Below are 15732 nucleotides of genomic sequence, written 5' to 3' on the forward strand. Positions count from 1 at the left end.
AAGCAAGGTGTAGAGAAGTATGACATCTTTTGAGGAATTAGGAAACTAGGAAGACTTAGTTTTCATTGTACTTATATTTGTACCCTTTAGATTTTATGCCATATGCGTTTAATACCTATTCAAAAATACATTTAAAAATTTTATCAGAGGGGCGCCTGGGTGGCTCAGTGGGTTGAGTATCCGGCTTCGGCTCAGGTCATGATCTCATGGTTCGTGAGTTTGAGCCCCACGTTGGGCCCTGTGCTGACAGTTCAGGACCTGGAGTCTGCTTCTGATTCTGTCTCTCTCTCTCTCTCTGCCCCTCCCCGACTCATGTTCTGTCTCTCTCTGCCTCTCAAAAATAAACGTAATAAAAATTTTTTTTTAAATTTTAACAGAATGTCCAAATTTAGGGTATTTATATGTTAGATGTAGTCCGTCTTTTTTAGCATTATGCATTAAAAAAATTATCTTCCATTCATTTTTCATTCACATTTTAAACTTTCATTGTAACTTATATTCTATATTTTAAGTGGAAATAAAGTAGTTCCATAAATATGTACTCCCTCAACTGTTTTCTCTTGGACATTCTAAAATAATCATCTTAACTAGAATTGAATAATCTCTACCAAAATTACCTGGAAACTCTTCTAATTATGCTCTTTGCAAATGTATTTAATAAAGATAATGTGAACATTTTCTGAAAATTTTAAGGAATTGTTCAAATAACTTCTAATTTTTTACCAAAATTTAATAAAGCATTCTTACTTGAGCAGCATAATCTTCTCTTACAAAGTAGTGAGGAAGAAATAGGAAGGAAAGAAAAAATGAGGAGTTAAAGAAGTTGAGCAACAAATTAGCAGTTAATATTTCTCAGGGCGCCTGGCTGGCTCAGTTGGTAGAGCATGTGACTCTTGATCTCGGGGTTTTAAGTTCAAGCTCCACATCAGGTGTAGACATTTACTTAAAAATAAAATCTTAGAAATAAAGTAAATAGATGGATAGATAAATAAAATTTCTCAATTTTGTAGCCCTTGTCTCATTTGAGCTTCACAATAAGCCTTATGAGGTAGAGTGAGGGTTCGGAGAGTATAGATGAACTGCAGATCCAGAGTCTAGAACTAAGTTCAAAAGGCTTTAAGATTGTTCATCTGAATAGATGGTGTTTACGAGTTAATGCCTAATTTAGTTTTTTAAAGTAGTGCTTGACAGATTCATTGCACAATCTCCAAGAAATGCAAATATATTTTAATTAGCCCACAAAAGTTTAACATTTATGCTATATATGTGCTTGATATTATGGAAAGTCTAATCTTTTACTAATATAAATGTAAAATACTATAAAGAACAAGTAATACTACATAAAATTAAAACTAGATAATGTGAAAAAAATTTTTAATAGAGTTGCACATTTTCCATGACACTGATGCACCGTCCAGTGCACTAAGAAGGCACCAGAGTTGCACATTTTATAGAAAAATGTTACGGTTAGCAATGATCCAGCATCAGGTTCTCATGAAATTGCATCTCTAGCAAGCAGATCTGTTAAAACACTAATTTCATGGGATCTTTACTCTTTTATTTTCTTGGTGAATGATAATAAAGTCTTCCATTTACTTGTTCACTTGAAAGAAAATCTACCTACCTACCTACCTACCCAGTCATTGTTTTTTAAATCATTGACCTTTAAAAATATGTAAAAGAATACAAGGGGTGTTTACTCTTTTAATAAATGGAAGACAACAGACATGTTATAATTTTAAAGGGATTGCCTGGTCAGAAGTTTGCCTGGATGTTGTAATTTTGTATTGTAGGAGACCAGAATATGCCACCCCAAAATACACCTCTGGCATAAGGATTATTTTGAGCTAATTATTTTGATAAACAGCAGACACAGGAGAAGCTCTGAAGACAGAGTAGAAGTAACCATTTTACAAGGGAAATTTATATTTATAAAGGAAATCTCCATTTGTAAGAGTATTTCCTTCTCTGTACCAAGAAAATGATGACTCCAACTCACAAGAGAATATTAAAAATGGAGAAGACAGGGACATGTATCTGCATAACAAACCTTACACTTGTTTACCATGATTCTCCTGGTCACTTCCTCGTAACTGGCCTCCCTCATACTCTTCTTACTTTGTTTTTAGCTGAAGGTGGCATTTAAGCCTGCATTCTAAGCCATCTCTTTGAGTTACTCATGTTTGCCGTGTATATGTGAGAGATACAAGTTAATAAATTTGTTTGTTTTTCTCCTGTTATCTGTCTTTTGTTACAGGAGCCTCAGCTGAGAACGTAGAGGAATAGAGGGAAAATTATTTTTCTCCTCTACAGTATATACATAAAAATCACAATATAAATTCTCAAAAATTTTTTCTGGATTATTTACCTTTTTATTTAAATACACACACAAAAAAAAGACTGCTCAGTTTTCTCAGAATTTGTGTGAAATTATTAAACTTAAGCCACTAATCCATTTGTTTCCATTACTTTTTTTTGATTATCTAGTTATTAAATTTGCAAATATACCCCTTATAGGTGAGGCCAGCAGTAGGGATCTTTAATGGTGAATAATATGGAGTCTATTTAGTCTAGCACCTAAAAAGTAAAAAAGGAAGGAAAAAAATTACAAAGAGTAAGCAAAAGCTACTGATGTGTTTTAAAAATTTGTTTTTAATGGAAACTTAAACCAGTATATGATCCATTTTGTATAGATGTATCTTTTGATATAAAATGACTATTTTTTCCCCAACTTCTCTGTTAGCAAATGCAAAACTGTAATAATTATATAGGTAAAAATCTTTTTAAGTGAATTTAAGAGACTATTTTTTAAAAAGAATGTTATTTAAAATACAAAAATAAAAAATTATAAAATCTTATTAAAATGTAAAAATGTAAAAGCTAAAATATTGTTTTAAAAATATTATTAAAATTAGTACACTGCCAAAACCCACCTTTCCTTTCTACTTGATCTAGCTCAGGTTGATACCAAGTCTCTGCAGTTATTAGTTGATGAAAGGAAGGCTAGAAACCCAATTAAAAATACAGTGTCGTCCATGTACCACTCCCATCTCTTTTATCTTTAGAATTGCTATGTCTTTGAATGGTATCAGTCTTGGTAGGAAAGATGGTTTTGGAAACAGATGGAGACTCAAAGTGGTAAGAGCTCAGCTCTTACATTTCACATTACATATAACATGGAAACTAGTTCTTGTGGAGAATGTCTGCTAAGTAGTAAAGGAAATATATCAAAATTTCTTGTCTACAGAATTTTAAATATTTCTCTTTTTTTAAAGTATTTATTTTCAGAGAGTGGGGGGGTGGAGAGAGAGAGAGAGCAAGCACGTGCACCATCAGGGGAGGGACAGAGAAAGAGAGGGAGAGAGAGAGTCCCAAGCAGGCTCTGCACTGTCTGCACAGAGCTCAACATGGGGCTTGGTATCACGAACTGTGAGATCATACCTGAGCCACCCAGGCACCCCTCTCCTGTACAGAATTTTACAGCAGTTATCAGAAGTATATTGTTGATATAGGAATAGCCTTGTTATCAACATGCTTCTTAGTTATCCTATGCATATGACAGTTGAATAATTACCAGGATCACAAACTTTGATGAAACCATTGATTGTTTTATGATAAAGTGTTTTGGTTCTTTGTTTTTTTCTTGTTCAATTTATTGACATACAATTGAGATATAAGTTTAAGAGGTACAGTGTATTGATTTGATATATATTGGAAAATGATTACCACCATGGTTTAGGTAATACCTCCAACATGTCACATAATTATCATTTCTTTTTTGTGGTGAGAATGTTTAAGATTTGCTCTCTTAGCAACTTTTCAGGTATGTAAATATATGACAGTGCTGTTAACTATACTCACCATGCTGTACACTAGATTCCTAGAACTTACTCATCTTATAACTGGAGGTTTGTATCCTTTGACTAACATCTCCCTATTTCCTCTACCCCCTGGCAACCACCATTCTTCTCTATGAATTAAGCTCATAGTTGACTGTATATGCTGGGGTTTATTTCTGGACTCCGGATTCTGCTCCATCGGTCTCCTTTCCTGTGATAACAGTCAGTCTTAACTAGTTGATGAAATTCCCAGGGAAGGGATTTATGCCAGTTGAGTTTCTTTTGGAAGATTTGTCTTTAGGCAGTTAAGGGCAGTTCACAGAAAGCTCTCTGCATTTGCTACTTTTCAAGTGACTTTAGCTCAAAACAATCCTTACGGCAAAGAGGCATATTTTGGAATGGCATATTCTATCACCCTTCACTTACTATGTCTTAATTATTTAAAAGTCAATAATAAAACTTCATGGTTATCAGAAGGTCAGTTAACCAGAACCCCTCTTTTACATATTTTATCTACATAGTAATTTGCTAAGCATTAGACTCACTTATTTTGCGTCTTACAATTTAAAATGTCTTTGTTTTCATACTTAAAACTTAATTACGTTATTGAGGCACAAAGTTCTAGGAGTTTATACTATATTTTCTGAAGCTTGCCCTTTTTTTCAGAAATTGGTAATTGTCTCTGTTCTCTATAAAACTAGTTTTGTAAAACAGCAGAGATCTTTATACAAATGCCTAATGGATGCCAAATATTTTATCTAAAGGTGCGTAATAATTTCTGTCATGATGATTTAGGTCTCTGTATCTTAACTGGAATTCTCCATACCTTTAAGAATGCCTCTTGAGCTGATGCTTTGAGCCCTCACTAAGAAAGAAGCTATGCTAATCTGTCCTTGATGAGGCTGCATTGATCATCTGAGATGTGGAAAATTCATAATAACCACTTCACTTGGTGCTTATAGGAAGCTTTATTATTACTAATATTCCCTAACTTACTAATTTATAAAATATATAGCTTCTCACTGCTTATAACATTATGCTTCCAATTCCTACAAAAGCACAAAAGAGAAATTTTACTGGAGCTCCTTTATTTTAAATCAGAAAGTCAGGGCTCTTTAATAATGAAGACATTTTTAACCCTATTGTATGAATGAACTCCTTTGTGCTTTATAATACCACTGTCTAATGATCATTGAAAAAATTTTGATGGTACTGCATTAATGTGGTACTTAACAAGATGACCAGTCTGTATTAGCTTTTAGTTTAATTTTCATGTTATTTTAAATGAAAAGGAATGGCTGTCAGTAAAATAGAAGAGATTAAGTTCTTTTGTTCAGAGAAGCTTCCTTTATATTTTTTCATTTGTTATTTTCCATAATTATCCTATAAATTACTTTTTAATAAAAATTATTTCAGTTATGTACTTTGTATCGAAGAAATTGCCACTGCTCTCCCATATTCGTGTGCTTTCTACTGTTTTTGTAGGCAGTACAGGGACACCCCCCCCCCATTTATCCCTCTAATGTGTGTGTCAAGTGCCATGACATGGCTCATTAACACAGATGTGCAATTGCTATGGGTGAAATTGTATTCCCTCTGCTCCCTGCAAAATGTCAACTACAAGAACTGAAAACCTGTTTTAATCTCTTGGGCCAATACATTCTGCATGTTTGTAGTTGTGTTTTTTATATATATACTGCCTCATGCATAAAAGGATTTTGTGATGACACTAAACCAGGATTAAGAGAGGTTTAAGTTATATTTGTTTAAAAAAGAATTTAGTGTGTGAACTTTTTGAAAGCTGACAGATGGAGTAACATTTTTAAGCAGTAAAGAAAGAGTGGTATAATTAAGAGAATACTTAATTAAAAGTTTGAAAGAATATTTTGTATCGCAGTGCCTTACTAACTCAATGTATGATCTTCAGTATATTACTTTATTTCTCTGGCTGTTTCCTAATTTGTGAAGGGATCCCTCAGATTTTTAAATGATAAGGGTGAACAGTCAGAATGGGGCTTACATTCTTGAGAAGATAAAGATGCAGAGAATGTAGAGTGTAGGAGTTCAGAGAGGCAAAGACTCTAGGATTAGGTTCAGTAGCAGGGCCTCATGCATACCAGGTGCACACCAAGCCCTGCACTAGGGGATGAGGAGGTGAATGGGGCTTAATTCCAGCTCAGCTTCTGGAGGCAGGAGTGTGCCATTTTGTAATCTATCTACCCAGAGGGGATGTTTTTCTAATTTGCACAAAGGAGTTTTTTAGAGTGCTGGTTGCTGCCCTGTTCAGCAGATTTACCGTTCATCACAGTTGCCTAAACTGATCAATTGGTAGTCACTGCCTGAATCCCTGCGTGGTGTAAGATATCTATTCCTTATGGAAGGAGGAGCAGTGGCCTGAATTTGTTGATTCCCAGTATTGAACTTTAATGGTTTAGAATGTAGATGTGAATATTTTATTAATTTCACAGTATTTGAAAATGCAGTCTCAGGAATCAGACTGAGTAGAAATTTCAGGTCGTTACTTACCAGTTTCGTAGCCATAGGCAACTTCCTTAATTCCTCTAAACCTCTGTTCCTTATTTAGAAAATGGAGATAATGATAGTGCTTGCCTCTTAATATTATAAGAATTACAGTACATGCATATATCATAGTGTGTGATACACTAGTGTCTCTTGTAGGGGAGCGAAAAAACCTCTTTACCCATTTTAGGTTCTCTTGCTAGAACTTTGTAGATTAGATTAGGTGAGAACATGTTAAGAAGAGAAAAACAAGGGTTTATTAACATGTGTTTTGCACGTGGACACATGGGAACACCCCATAAGGGGAGTAACATATGGAAGTAATCCAAAGGGATGGTTAGAATTTGGGCTTCTATATCATGTTAGGTTAATCAAAAGAAAACAGGTTTTGGACTTCTGAGTGGAGGAGGCAAGTTCTGAGAACCAGAAAAGGTATGGTAAACCAGGGTTTTTAATGCAGATTTACATCAGAGCCTTCTGCATTGGTAAGTGTTGTTAAGAGTCCTCCTCTTCCTTACACCCTGAGGGAGACATTTTACACATGGAAATTTCCCTCCAAATGTAAATTTCATTTATAAAACATAACATGTTCCCTGTTTTTAGAGCTTTTTTTCCTGCTTCTGTTGGTTATCAGTGACCTTTAGCTCAAAATAATCTATATGCCCCAGAGGCATATTTTGAGGTGACTGTATTCCAGTACCCTTCACTACCTGTTCAGTTTATCTCTTATCCATTGAATTCTTTCTGTTTGCATTGCTACCTTCTGGATAATTGCAATAGCTTCCTATCCTGTCTCTCCACTCTCAGTTGAGAGACATCATATTAGATGGCCCTGAGTGGGTATAATATATGGCTATCAGTTGAAATCAAGGAGGACAAGAGTAGCATGGAGTAGGTACTAGAGAATAGAAAATATTTGGAACATCCATTGTAGAATAATTGGTAGGGTGCCTATAAGAAGTTTTTGTGGCCCTATGACTAGAATTTAGAATTGAGTCCCTTAATATAACCTTAAGATTTTCTATAATAGTGTGCTACAAAACAGAATTGGGAGTAGAGGAAGTAAATGGAGGTTGTCTAGGGTTGGAAATGTTTGTGAGTGTGTGTAATGTAAGGAGGGCAAGGATTCTCAGAGAGTGAGATTGAAATGGCTGGCCACAAGGTTCAGGATATAGAGCCAGGCACTCAAACCTACAACCTAGATACATGGAAAGCAAAAGGAATGAACTCGAGCTAATGTTAAGTAAGAGTATTAAGTTGCAGAAGAATATCATTTATTTTAGATTTAAAAAAAAACACGTAAAATAATTATCTTTGTTTCCAGACTTTACTTGAAGCCCCTTTATCAGTATTTTTTAGGCAAAATTCTTACCATCTAGTTTCTCTGTTCCCATAACTCACAATAGATTTGAAAGACCAAATTTATTTATTTATTTTTTAAGGTTTATTTATTTTTAAGTGTTTATTTATTTTGAGAGAGAGAGAGCATGTGTGCATGAGCAGGGCAGGGGCATACAGAGAGGTAGAGAGAGAATCCCAAGCATGCTTTGTGCTGCCAACTCAGAGCCTGACACATGGCTCGATCATACAAATCTTGAGACCATGACCTGAGCCGAAATCAAGAGTCAGGTGCTCAACCTGACTCAGCTGAGCCACCCAGGTGCTCCAAAAGAACAAAGTTTATTTTATTTTTTATATTATTTTATTGTTCAAAATTTTATTTATTTTTATTTATTTATTTTTTTAATTTTTTTTTCAACGTTTATTTATTTTTGGGACAGACAGAGACAGAGCATGAACAGGGGAGGGGCAGAGAGAGAGGGAGACACAGAATCGGAAACAGGCTCCAGGCTCTGAGCCATCAGCCCAGAGCCTGATGCGGGGCTTGAACTCACGGACCGCGAGATCGTGACCTGGCTGAAGTCAGACGCTTAACTGACTGCACCACCCAGGCGCCCCTATTTATTTTTAAATATAATTTATTGTCAAGGGGGCTAACATACACTGTATACAGTGTGCTCTTGGTTTTGGGGATAGATTCCTGTGATTCATTGCTTACATACAATATCCAGTCCAAAAGAGCAAATTTTAAAAGGTTGATCCTGTTAGATGCAGTAAATGACTCACTAGTGAAGATGGAAGAGACACAGAACTACTATATTTGGCACAAAACAGGATCAAAAAGCATATAAATTTAGATTAAATGAATGTAGGATACACAGTCTTTATGCCTACAGAGCACTAAGTGCGCTTATTAAGTCAGTATTTGATAACTGATGTTCACGATTAAGACTTTGTAGCATATCAAAAATCAATTTAAATTTTATTTGATGTAGTGTTTTTTTTTTAATTTTTAAAGTTTATTTATTTTGAAAAAGAGACAGCATGGGTGGGGGGTGCGGCAGAGAGAGGGAGAGAGAGAATCCCAAGCAGGCTCCGCAGTGCTGTCAGCACAGAGCCTGCTGTAGGGCTCCAACCCACGAAACCGTGAGATCATGACCTGAGCCAAAACCAAGAGTCAGACACTTAACCAACTAAGCTACAGTTGCTCTGGTATATTGTTTTTATAGAGAGAGGAGAATATGTGATTAAGATTTTTGTGAAAATGTTTATGATATGAAAAAATATCTTTTAGAAACTAAAAGGGGTAAGCTTCATGTATGTGGAACACATAATGCTTGTTTGAATAAAGAATTACTATAGTTTGAAACAGAATATGATAGCTTGAGAGATAAATGACAGTTTATAATTGTTGCTTGAGATATATTAATATACATTTTTGTTTGTTTGACAGATTGTTTAACGAACACAAGTGAAGAATTGTCAAATAGCACGCTATATTTCCTCAGTCTATTTAATCACACTTTGACCTGCTTTGAGCATAACCTTCAGGTATTTTATATATGATACTTGAAATTAAAATGATGCCTTGTACAAATGAGTAATGAATAATTTTAAAAATGTTTTACCATTAATTATTGATATTTATCTAGACATACAATGTAGAAGAGTAAGTGGACCTGGATATCTGCTAAATTCTTACATTACTAGCCTTTAGGCAAATCATCAAAACTTTAGTTTTCTTACTTATAAGGTGGGAATAGCAAAATCTATCCTGCCTGCCTTCAAGTATTTTGTAGTGAGGATCCAATGAGACACTGAGTGTGGAACACAGTAACTTAGGTATGTCATTGTTTAATTAAAACACGATGTTGTTCTGACAGTAATTTACCTTGACTTTGTTTATGCAAAAGGTATTATGTAATGCAGTATATGATTCTGTCTACAGGCAGCTTATTCTTTGCCTTAATATTTGCTGAAATATATTTTACCTGCTTTTAAAGGCACTGTTTAGTAAAGTAGCTTTGAATATTGAATTATAATGTAAAAGGTACCCTTTAAGAAACCTACCCTTAGGGCTCCTGGCTGGGTTGCTAGAGCTTGTGACTCTTGATCTCAGGGTTGTGAATTCAAGGCCCACATTGGGTATAGAGAGTACTTACTTTTTTTTTTTTTTTTTTTGAGAGAGCAAGCAATGGGGAGCTTGATCTCATGACTGTGAGAACATGATCTGAGCTGAACTCAAGAATCGGAAGCTTAACTGACTGAGCTACCCAGGTGCCCCAAAAAATAAAATCTTAAAAAAAAAAAAAAAAGAAACTTGCCCTTATTGGTTTTGTTTTCTCCACCTCTGACCCTTGACTGTTGGCATAGGAACTTTCCTGGTGGTGGTAAGGGGTGACGTTAGAACTCTGATAAAATCCTAGATTTGAAATTTGCTTAGCAGGTAAGTAATCCCCACAAATAGATGTAAACATGTTTAGTATATAGGTATATATGATTCCTCTTTAATAAATGTGATAACACAGAATTATGAATTTCCATGAGAATAAGAACTATTAGATAAGCAGTTCCCAAAATATATTCTGCAAAGTGTGATTAATACATGGCCTATAAAAAAAGGTTTAGTGAGTGTTCTAATAAGGTTAGGAAATGCTTTACTACAGGACTTTAGAAGGTTAGTGGATTAATTAATGTATGTTGTAGAATTCCAAATGGTAATTTTTTTTAATTTTATTTTTTTAAATTTACATCCAAATTAGCATATAGTGCAACAATGATTTCAGGAGTAGATTCCTTAATGCCCCTTACCCATTTAGCCCATCCCCCCTCCCGCAACCCCTCCAGTAACCCCCTGTTTGTTCTCCATATTTAAGAGTCTCTTATGTTTTGTCCCCCTCCCTGTTTTCATATTTTGTTTCCTTTGCCTTATGTTCATCTGTTTTGTCTCTTAAAGTCCTCTTATGAGTGAAGTCATTTGATATTTGTCTTTCTGTGACTGACTAATTTTGCTTAGCATAATACCCTCTAGTTCCATCCATGGAGTTGCAAGTGGCAAGATTTCATTCTTTTTGATTGCTGGGTAATACTCCATTGTATATATACACCACATCTTCTTTACCCATTCATCCATCGATGGACATTTGGGCTCTTTCCATACTTTGGCTATTGTTGATAGTACTGCTATAAACATTGGGGTGCATATGTCTCTTCGAGACAGCACACCTGTATCCCTTGGCTACATACCTAGTAGTGCAATTGCTGGGTCGTAGGGTAGTTCTATTTTTAATTTTGTGAGGAACCTCCATCCTGTTTTTCAGAGTAGCTGCACCACCTTGCATTCCCACCAACAATGCAAAAGAGATCCTCTTTCTTTGCATCCTCACCAGCATCTGTTGTTGCCTGAGTTGTTAATGTTAGCCATTCTGACAGGTGTAAGGTGGTATCTCATTGTGGTTTTGCTTTGTATTTTCCTGATGATGAGTGATGTTGAGCATTTTTTCATGTGTCTGTTAGCCATCTGTATGTCTTCTTTGGAGAAGTGTCAATTCATGTCTTTTGCCCATTTCTTCACTAGATTGTCTGTTTTTTGGGTATTGAGTTTGATAAATTCTTTATAGATTTTGGATACTAACCCTTTATCTGATACGTCATTTGCAGATATCTTCTCCCATTCTGTCGGTTGCCTTTTAGTTTTGCTGATTGTTTCCTTCACTGTGCAGAAGCTTTTTATTTTGATGAGGTCCCGGTAGTTTTATTTGCTTTTGTTTCCCTTGCCTCCAGAGACATGTTGAGTAAGAAGCTGCTGCGGCGAAGATCAAAGAGATTTTTGCCTGCTTTCTCTTCTAGGATTTTGATGGCTTCCTGTCTTACATTTAGGTCTTTCATCCATTTTAAGTTTATTTTTGTGTATGGTGTAAGAAAGTGGTCCAGGTTCATTCTTCTGCATGTTGCTGTCCAGTTTTCCCAGCACCACTTGCTGAAGAGACTGTCTTTATTCCATTGGATATTCTTTCCTGCTTTGTCAAAGATTAGTTGGCCATACATTTGTGGGTCCATTTCTGGGTTCTCTATTCTGTTCCATTGATCTGAGTGTCTGTTCTTGTGCCAGTACCATACTGTCTTGATGATGACAGCTTTGTAGTATAGCTTGAAGTCTGGGATTGTGATGCCTCCTGCTTTGGTTTTCTTTTTCAAGATTGCTTTGGTTATTCGGGGTCTTTTCTGGTTCCATACAAATTTTGGGATTGTTTGTTCTAGCTCTGTGAAGAATGCTGTTGTTATTTTGATAGTGATTGCATTGAATATGTAGATTGCTTTGGGTAGTATCGACATTTTAACAATATTCTTTCTATCCAGGAGCATGGAATCTTTTTTCATTTTTTTGTGTCTTCTTCAGTTTCTTTCATAAGCTTTCTATAGTTTTCAGAGTATAGATTTTTCACCTCTTTGGTTAGATTTATTCCTAGGTTTTTATGGTTTTTGGTGCAACTGTAAATGGGATCGATTCCTTGATTTCTCTTTCTGTTGCTTCATTGTTGGTGAATAGGAATGCAACTGATTTCTGTGCATTGATTTTATATCCTGAAACTTTGCTGAATTCACGAATCAGTTCTAGCAGTTTTTTGGTGGAATCGTTTGGGTTTTCCATATAGAGTATCATGTCATCTGCGAAGAGTGAAAGTTTGTCCTCCTCCTGGCCGATTTGGATGCCTTTTATTTCTTTGTGTTGTCTGATTGCAGAGGCTAAGGTTTCCAATACTGTGTTGACCAAATGGTAATTTTTGTGTACAGTGTTTACCAAGTCTATTTGACCAGTTAGTTACTCTTTGGTTTAAGAGACTAGTGTTCTGATGAATGTTTTAGGAAAATTAGCATTTTGCTGGGATGTTAGTTGCAAATGTTTTATCCTAGTTTGTTGCGTTTTTTTTTATTGTGTTTTTCTTTTTTGTTACAAAGAAAATTTTAATTTTTATATTATCAGATTTATCAAAAAATTGTAATAGCTTGTAGACTTGGTGTCATATTAGAAGGATTTTCCCACTTTGAGATAATTTTTTAAATTGCTGTGATTTAGTAATTTTATGGTTTCATTTTCTGTGTTTAAAAAAATTTTTTTTTTTAACGTTTATTTATTTTTGAGACAGAGAGAGACAGAGCATGAACGGGGGAGGGTCAGAGAGAGAGGGAGACACAGAATCAGAAACAGGCTCCAGGCTCTGAGCGGTCAGCACAGAGCCCGACGCGGGGCTTGAATTCATGGGCCGCGAGATCATGACCTGAGCCGAAGTCGGCCACTTAACCGACTGAGCCACCCAGGTGCCCCTCATTTTCTGTGTTTAAAACATCTTATCTCTATCTGAAATTTATTTTGGTGTGAGATGCGAGGCATAGGTCATTAGTTTTTCCTGATGGCTTCTTAACTGTCCCAGTTAACTAAATAAATCCGTGAGATGAATATAGAACCAAGTTAAAAAAAAATCAATCAAAAAATCATTTTGTGATTTTATTACAATTACATTACATTTTAGATTCATCACTTGGAAAGAATTGGCATGTTTATGGTACTGAGCTTTCCTATCTAGGAATATGGTATATCATCTATTTTTATTATTATGGTAAAATAGAATATAAAATTTACCATGTTGCCATTTTTAAGCGTACACTCACATTGTTGTGCAAATATCACCACCAACCATCTCTAGAAGTTTTTCGAACTGCAGGTCTGTACCCATTAAGTAATGATTCTCCATGTCTTCCTCCTCTAGCCTCTGGCAGCCACCTTTATTCTCTATTTTTTTCATGCCCTCTAGTAGTTTTACTGATTTATTTAAATTTCATATAGGTGTTATACATTTCGGAAGTTTATTCCAAGGTATTATATTATTTTTGGTGCCATTGTGAATGATATCTTTTCTTCCCCTGCTCCAGATTTTCAGTGGTTACTTTCTTTTAAAATGTTTTATTTTGGAATGATTTTAGATTTACAGAAAACTTGCATCGGTAATGCAAAGAATTCCTGTATATTCCTGACCCAGTTTCCCCAAATGTTAACCCTATGTTACCATGGTATATTTGTCAAAACTAAGAAATCAATGTTGGTACATAGCTATTAACTAAATGCCAGACTTTATTGATTTCACCACTTTTCCCACTAATGTCCTTTTTTCTGTTTAAGGATCCATTCCAGGATAACATGTTGCATTTAGTAACAGATTACTCCTTAAAATTTCTATCATATATATAGCTACATTCCCTTTCTTATTCCAAATGCTGTTTTGTGCAGTTTTCCCCTTGAGTTTTCTTTAGGCTTGTTAAAGGTATGTTCATTTTTGTTGATCATTCTGAAAACCTGTGTTTGGTTTTATTTATTGGTTTCTAGGTTGTTTTTTTTAATGTGTTTATTTTTGCTTTTGCATTTATTCCTCCTATATTTTCTGGTTAATTTTGTCATTTTTCTAGTTCTTTGAATTGAATGGTCAATGTATTTCTAGCTTTTTGTTTTGCTCAACAATAGAATAATTTGCAGATTGTAAGTTTATAACTTTGGCCTTTCCAATAATAAGATTCTCATATAAAGGCATTGTATTTGCTTTTTATTTCTAAATTTCTAATTTTAATTTTGATTTATTCTTTTTTTTTTTAATTTTTTTTTCCAACGTTTATTTATTTTTGGGACAGAGAGAGACAGAGCATGAACGGGGGAGGGGCAGAGAGAGAGGGAGACACAGAATCGGAAACAGGCTCCAGGCTCTGAGCCATCAGCCCAGAGCCTGACGCGGGGCTCGAACTCACAGACCGCGAGATCGTGACCTGGCTGAAATCGGACGCTTAACCGACTGCGCCACCCAGGCGCCCCTGATTTATTCTTTGACTTAAGAGTTCTTTGGAAGATTATTTTTTGGGGGCGCCTGGGTGCCTCGGTCGGTTAAGCGTCCAACTTCGGCTCAGGTCATGATCTCACGGTCCGTGAGTTCGAGCCCCGCGTTGAGCTCTGTGCTGACCACTCAGAGCCTGGAGCCTGTTTCAGATTCTGTGTCTCCCTCTCTCTCTGCCCCTCCCCCGTTCATGCTCTGTCTCTCTCTGTCTCAAAAATAAATAAACGTTAAAAAAAAAGCTATTTAGGAGTGACATGATTTCTTTGGTTTATTTGCATTTGTACATCTCAAGTTTCATTGAAATTGTGACCAGTAAGTATAGCCTGTGTACATTTTGGAACTAATTGAGATATCTTTGTGATGTAATAATCAGTTATTGAAAACCTTTAAAAAATGTTTTATGGGCATTCGAAAAGAATATGTATATAGGATGCAAAGTGATTTTTTTTTACTTATTTGTTTATTTACTTTTAGGTCAAATTTGTTAGTATGTTATGAAGAATATAAGCAAAGGTGTCATAACAGAGACCTCAAATAACTATCACAAATAAGAGAATGAAATGGTCCACAGGTAGACGATAGGCAGCTGTATTCCACAAGGTGATTCTGGGACCTACATTTCTTGTCCCTTTGTGCTCCCCCCTCGTTTAAGGAGTTGTGTTAGGAGGCTTTCAGCCAGGACCCCATTTAATCCTGTGAGAATGGGAAAAGAAAGAAAGTGAAGGGCAAGGAGTTTCCTTTTCAGGAAGTTTCACAGAAATTCCCGTGTCATTTATGTTTTTGTCTCATTGATAAGAATGTAGTCAATAACCATATCTAGCTAGGTGACCAAGTGCCCTGCTGAAACTCAGGCAGGTTCTGTTACTTAAATTTCTATGTGTCTATGTATGCTATCCCTAAGTTTCTATATGTGATTTTATTTTGGATGAATTTCCCTTGTGCTTGTGAAAGTATTAATTTTATTATTTTGTTGCTCTGTTGTAGGGATTATAAAGGTTTATGAGTTTGATGTCTTTTTAGATTGTATTTTTGTTATAAATATATAAAATATTTATGTAAGATATTTATCTTTATCCAACTGAATGCTTTTGCCTTGAATTCTACTTTAACACTAATGTTGCCACCCCTGTTGTTTTTTGTTTGCATGTTTCCTA

General features: G+C 35.4%; 1 protein-coding gene across 1 annotated transcript in view; it reads left to right on the top strand.

Moving 5' to 3' along the window:
- The window catches only part of OSTM1 (osteoclastogenesis associated transmembrane protein 1), a 41406-nt gene that overhangs the window by 8115 nt on the left and 17559 nt on the right, over positions 1–15732 (top strand). Inside the window, exon 3 of the mRNA XM_027057148.2 lies at positions 9154–9251. Coding sequence (XP_026912949.2) covers positions 9154–9251 — 98 coding nt within the window. The remainder of the gene's footprint in view (positions 1–9153; positions 9252–15732) is intronic.

This window comes from Acinonyx jubatus, chromosome B2, assembly GCF_027475565.1.
Source record: "Acinonyx jubatus isolate Ajub_Pintada_27869175 chromosome B2, VMU_Ajub_asm_v1.0, whole genome shotgun sequence".
Taxonomy (NCBI): domain Eukaryota; kingdom Metazoa; phylum Chordata; class Mammalia; order Carnivora; family Felidae; genus Acinonyx; species Acinonyx jubatus.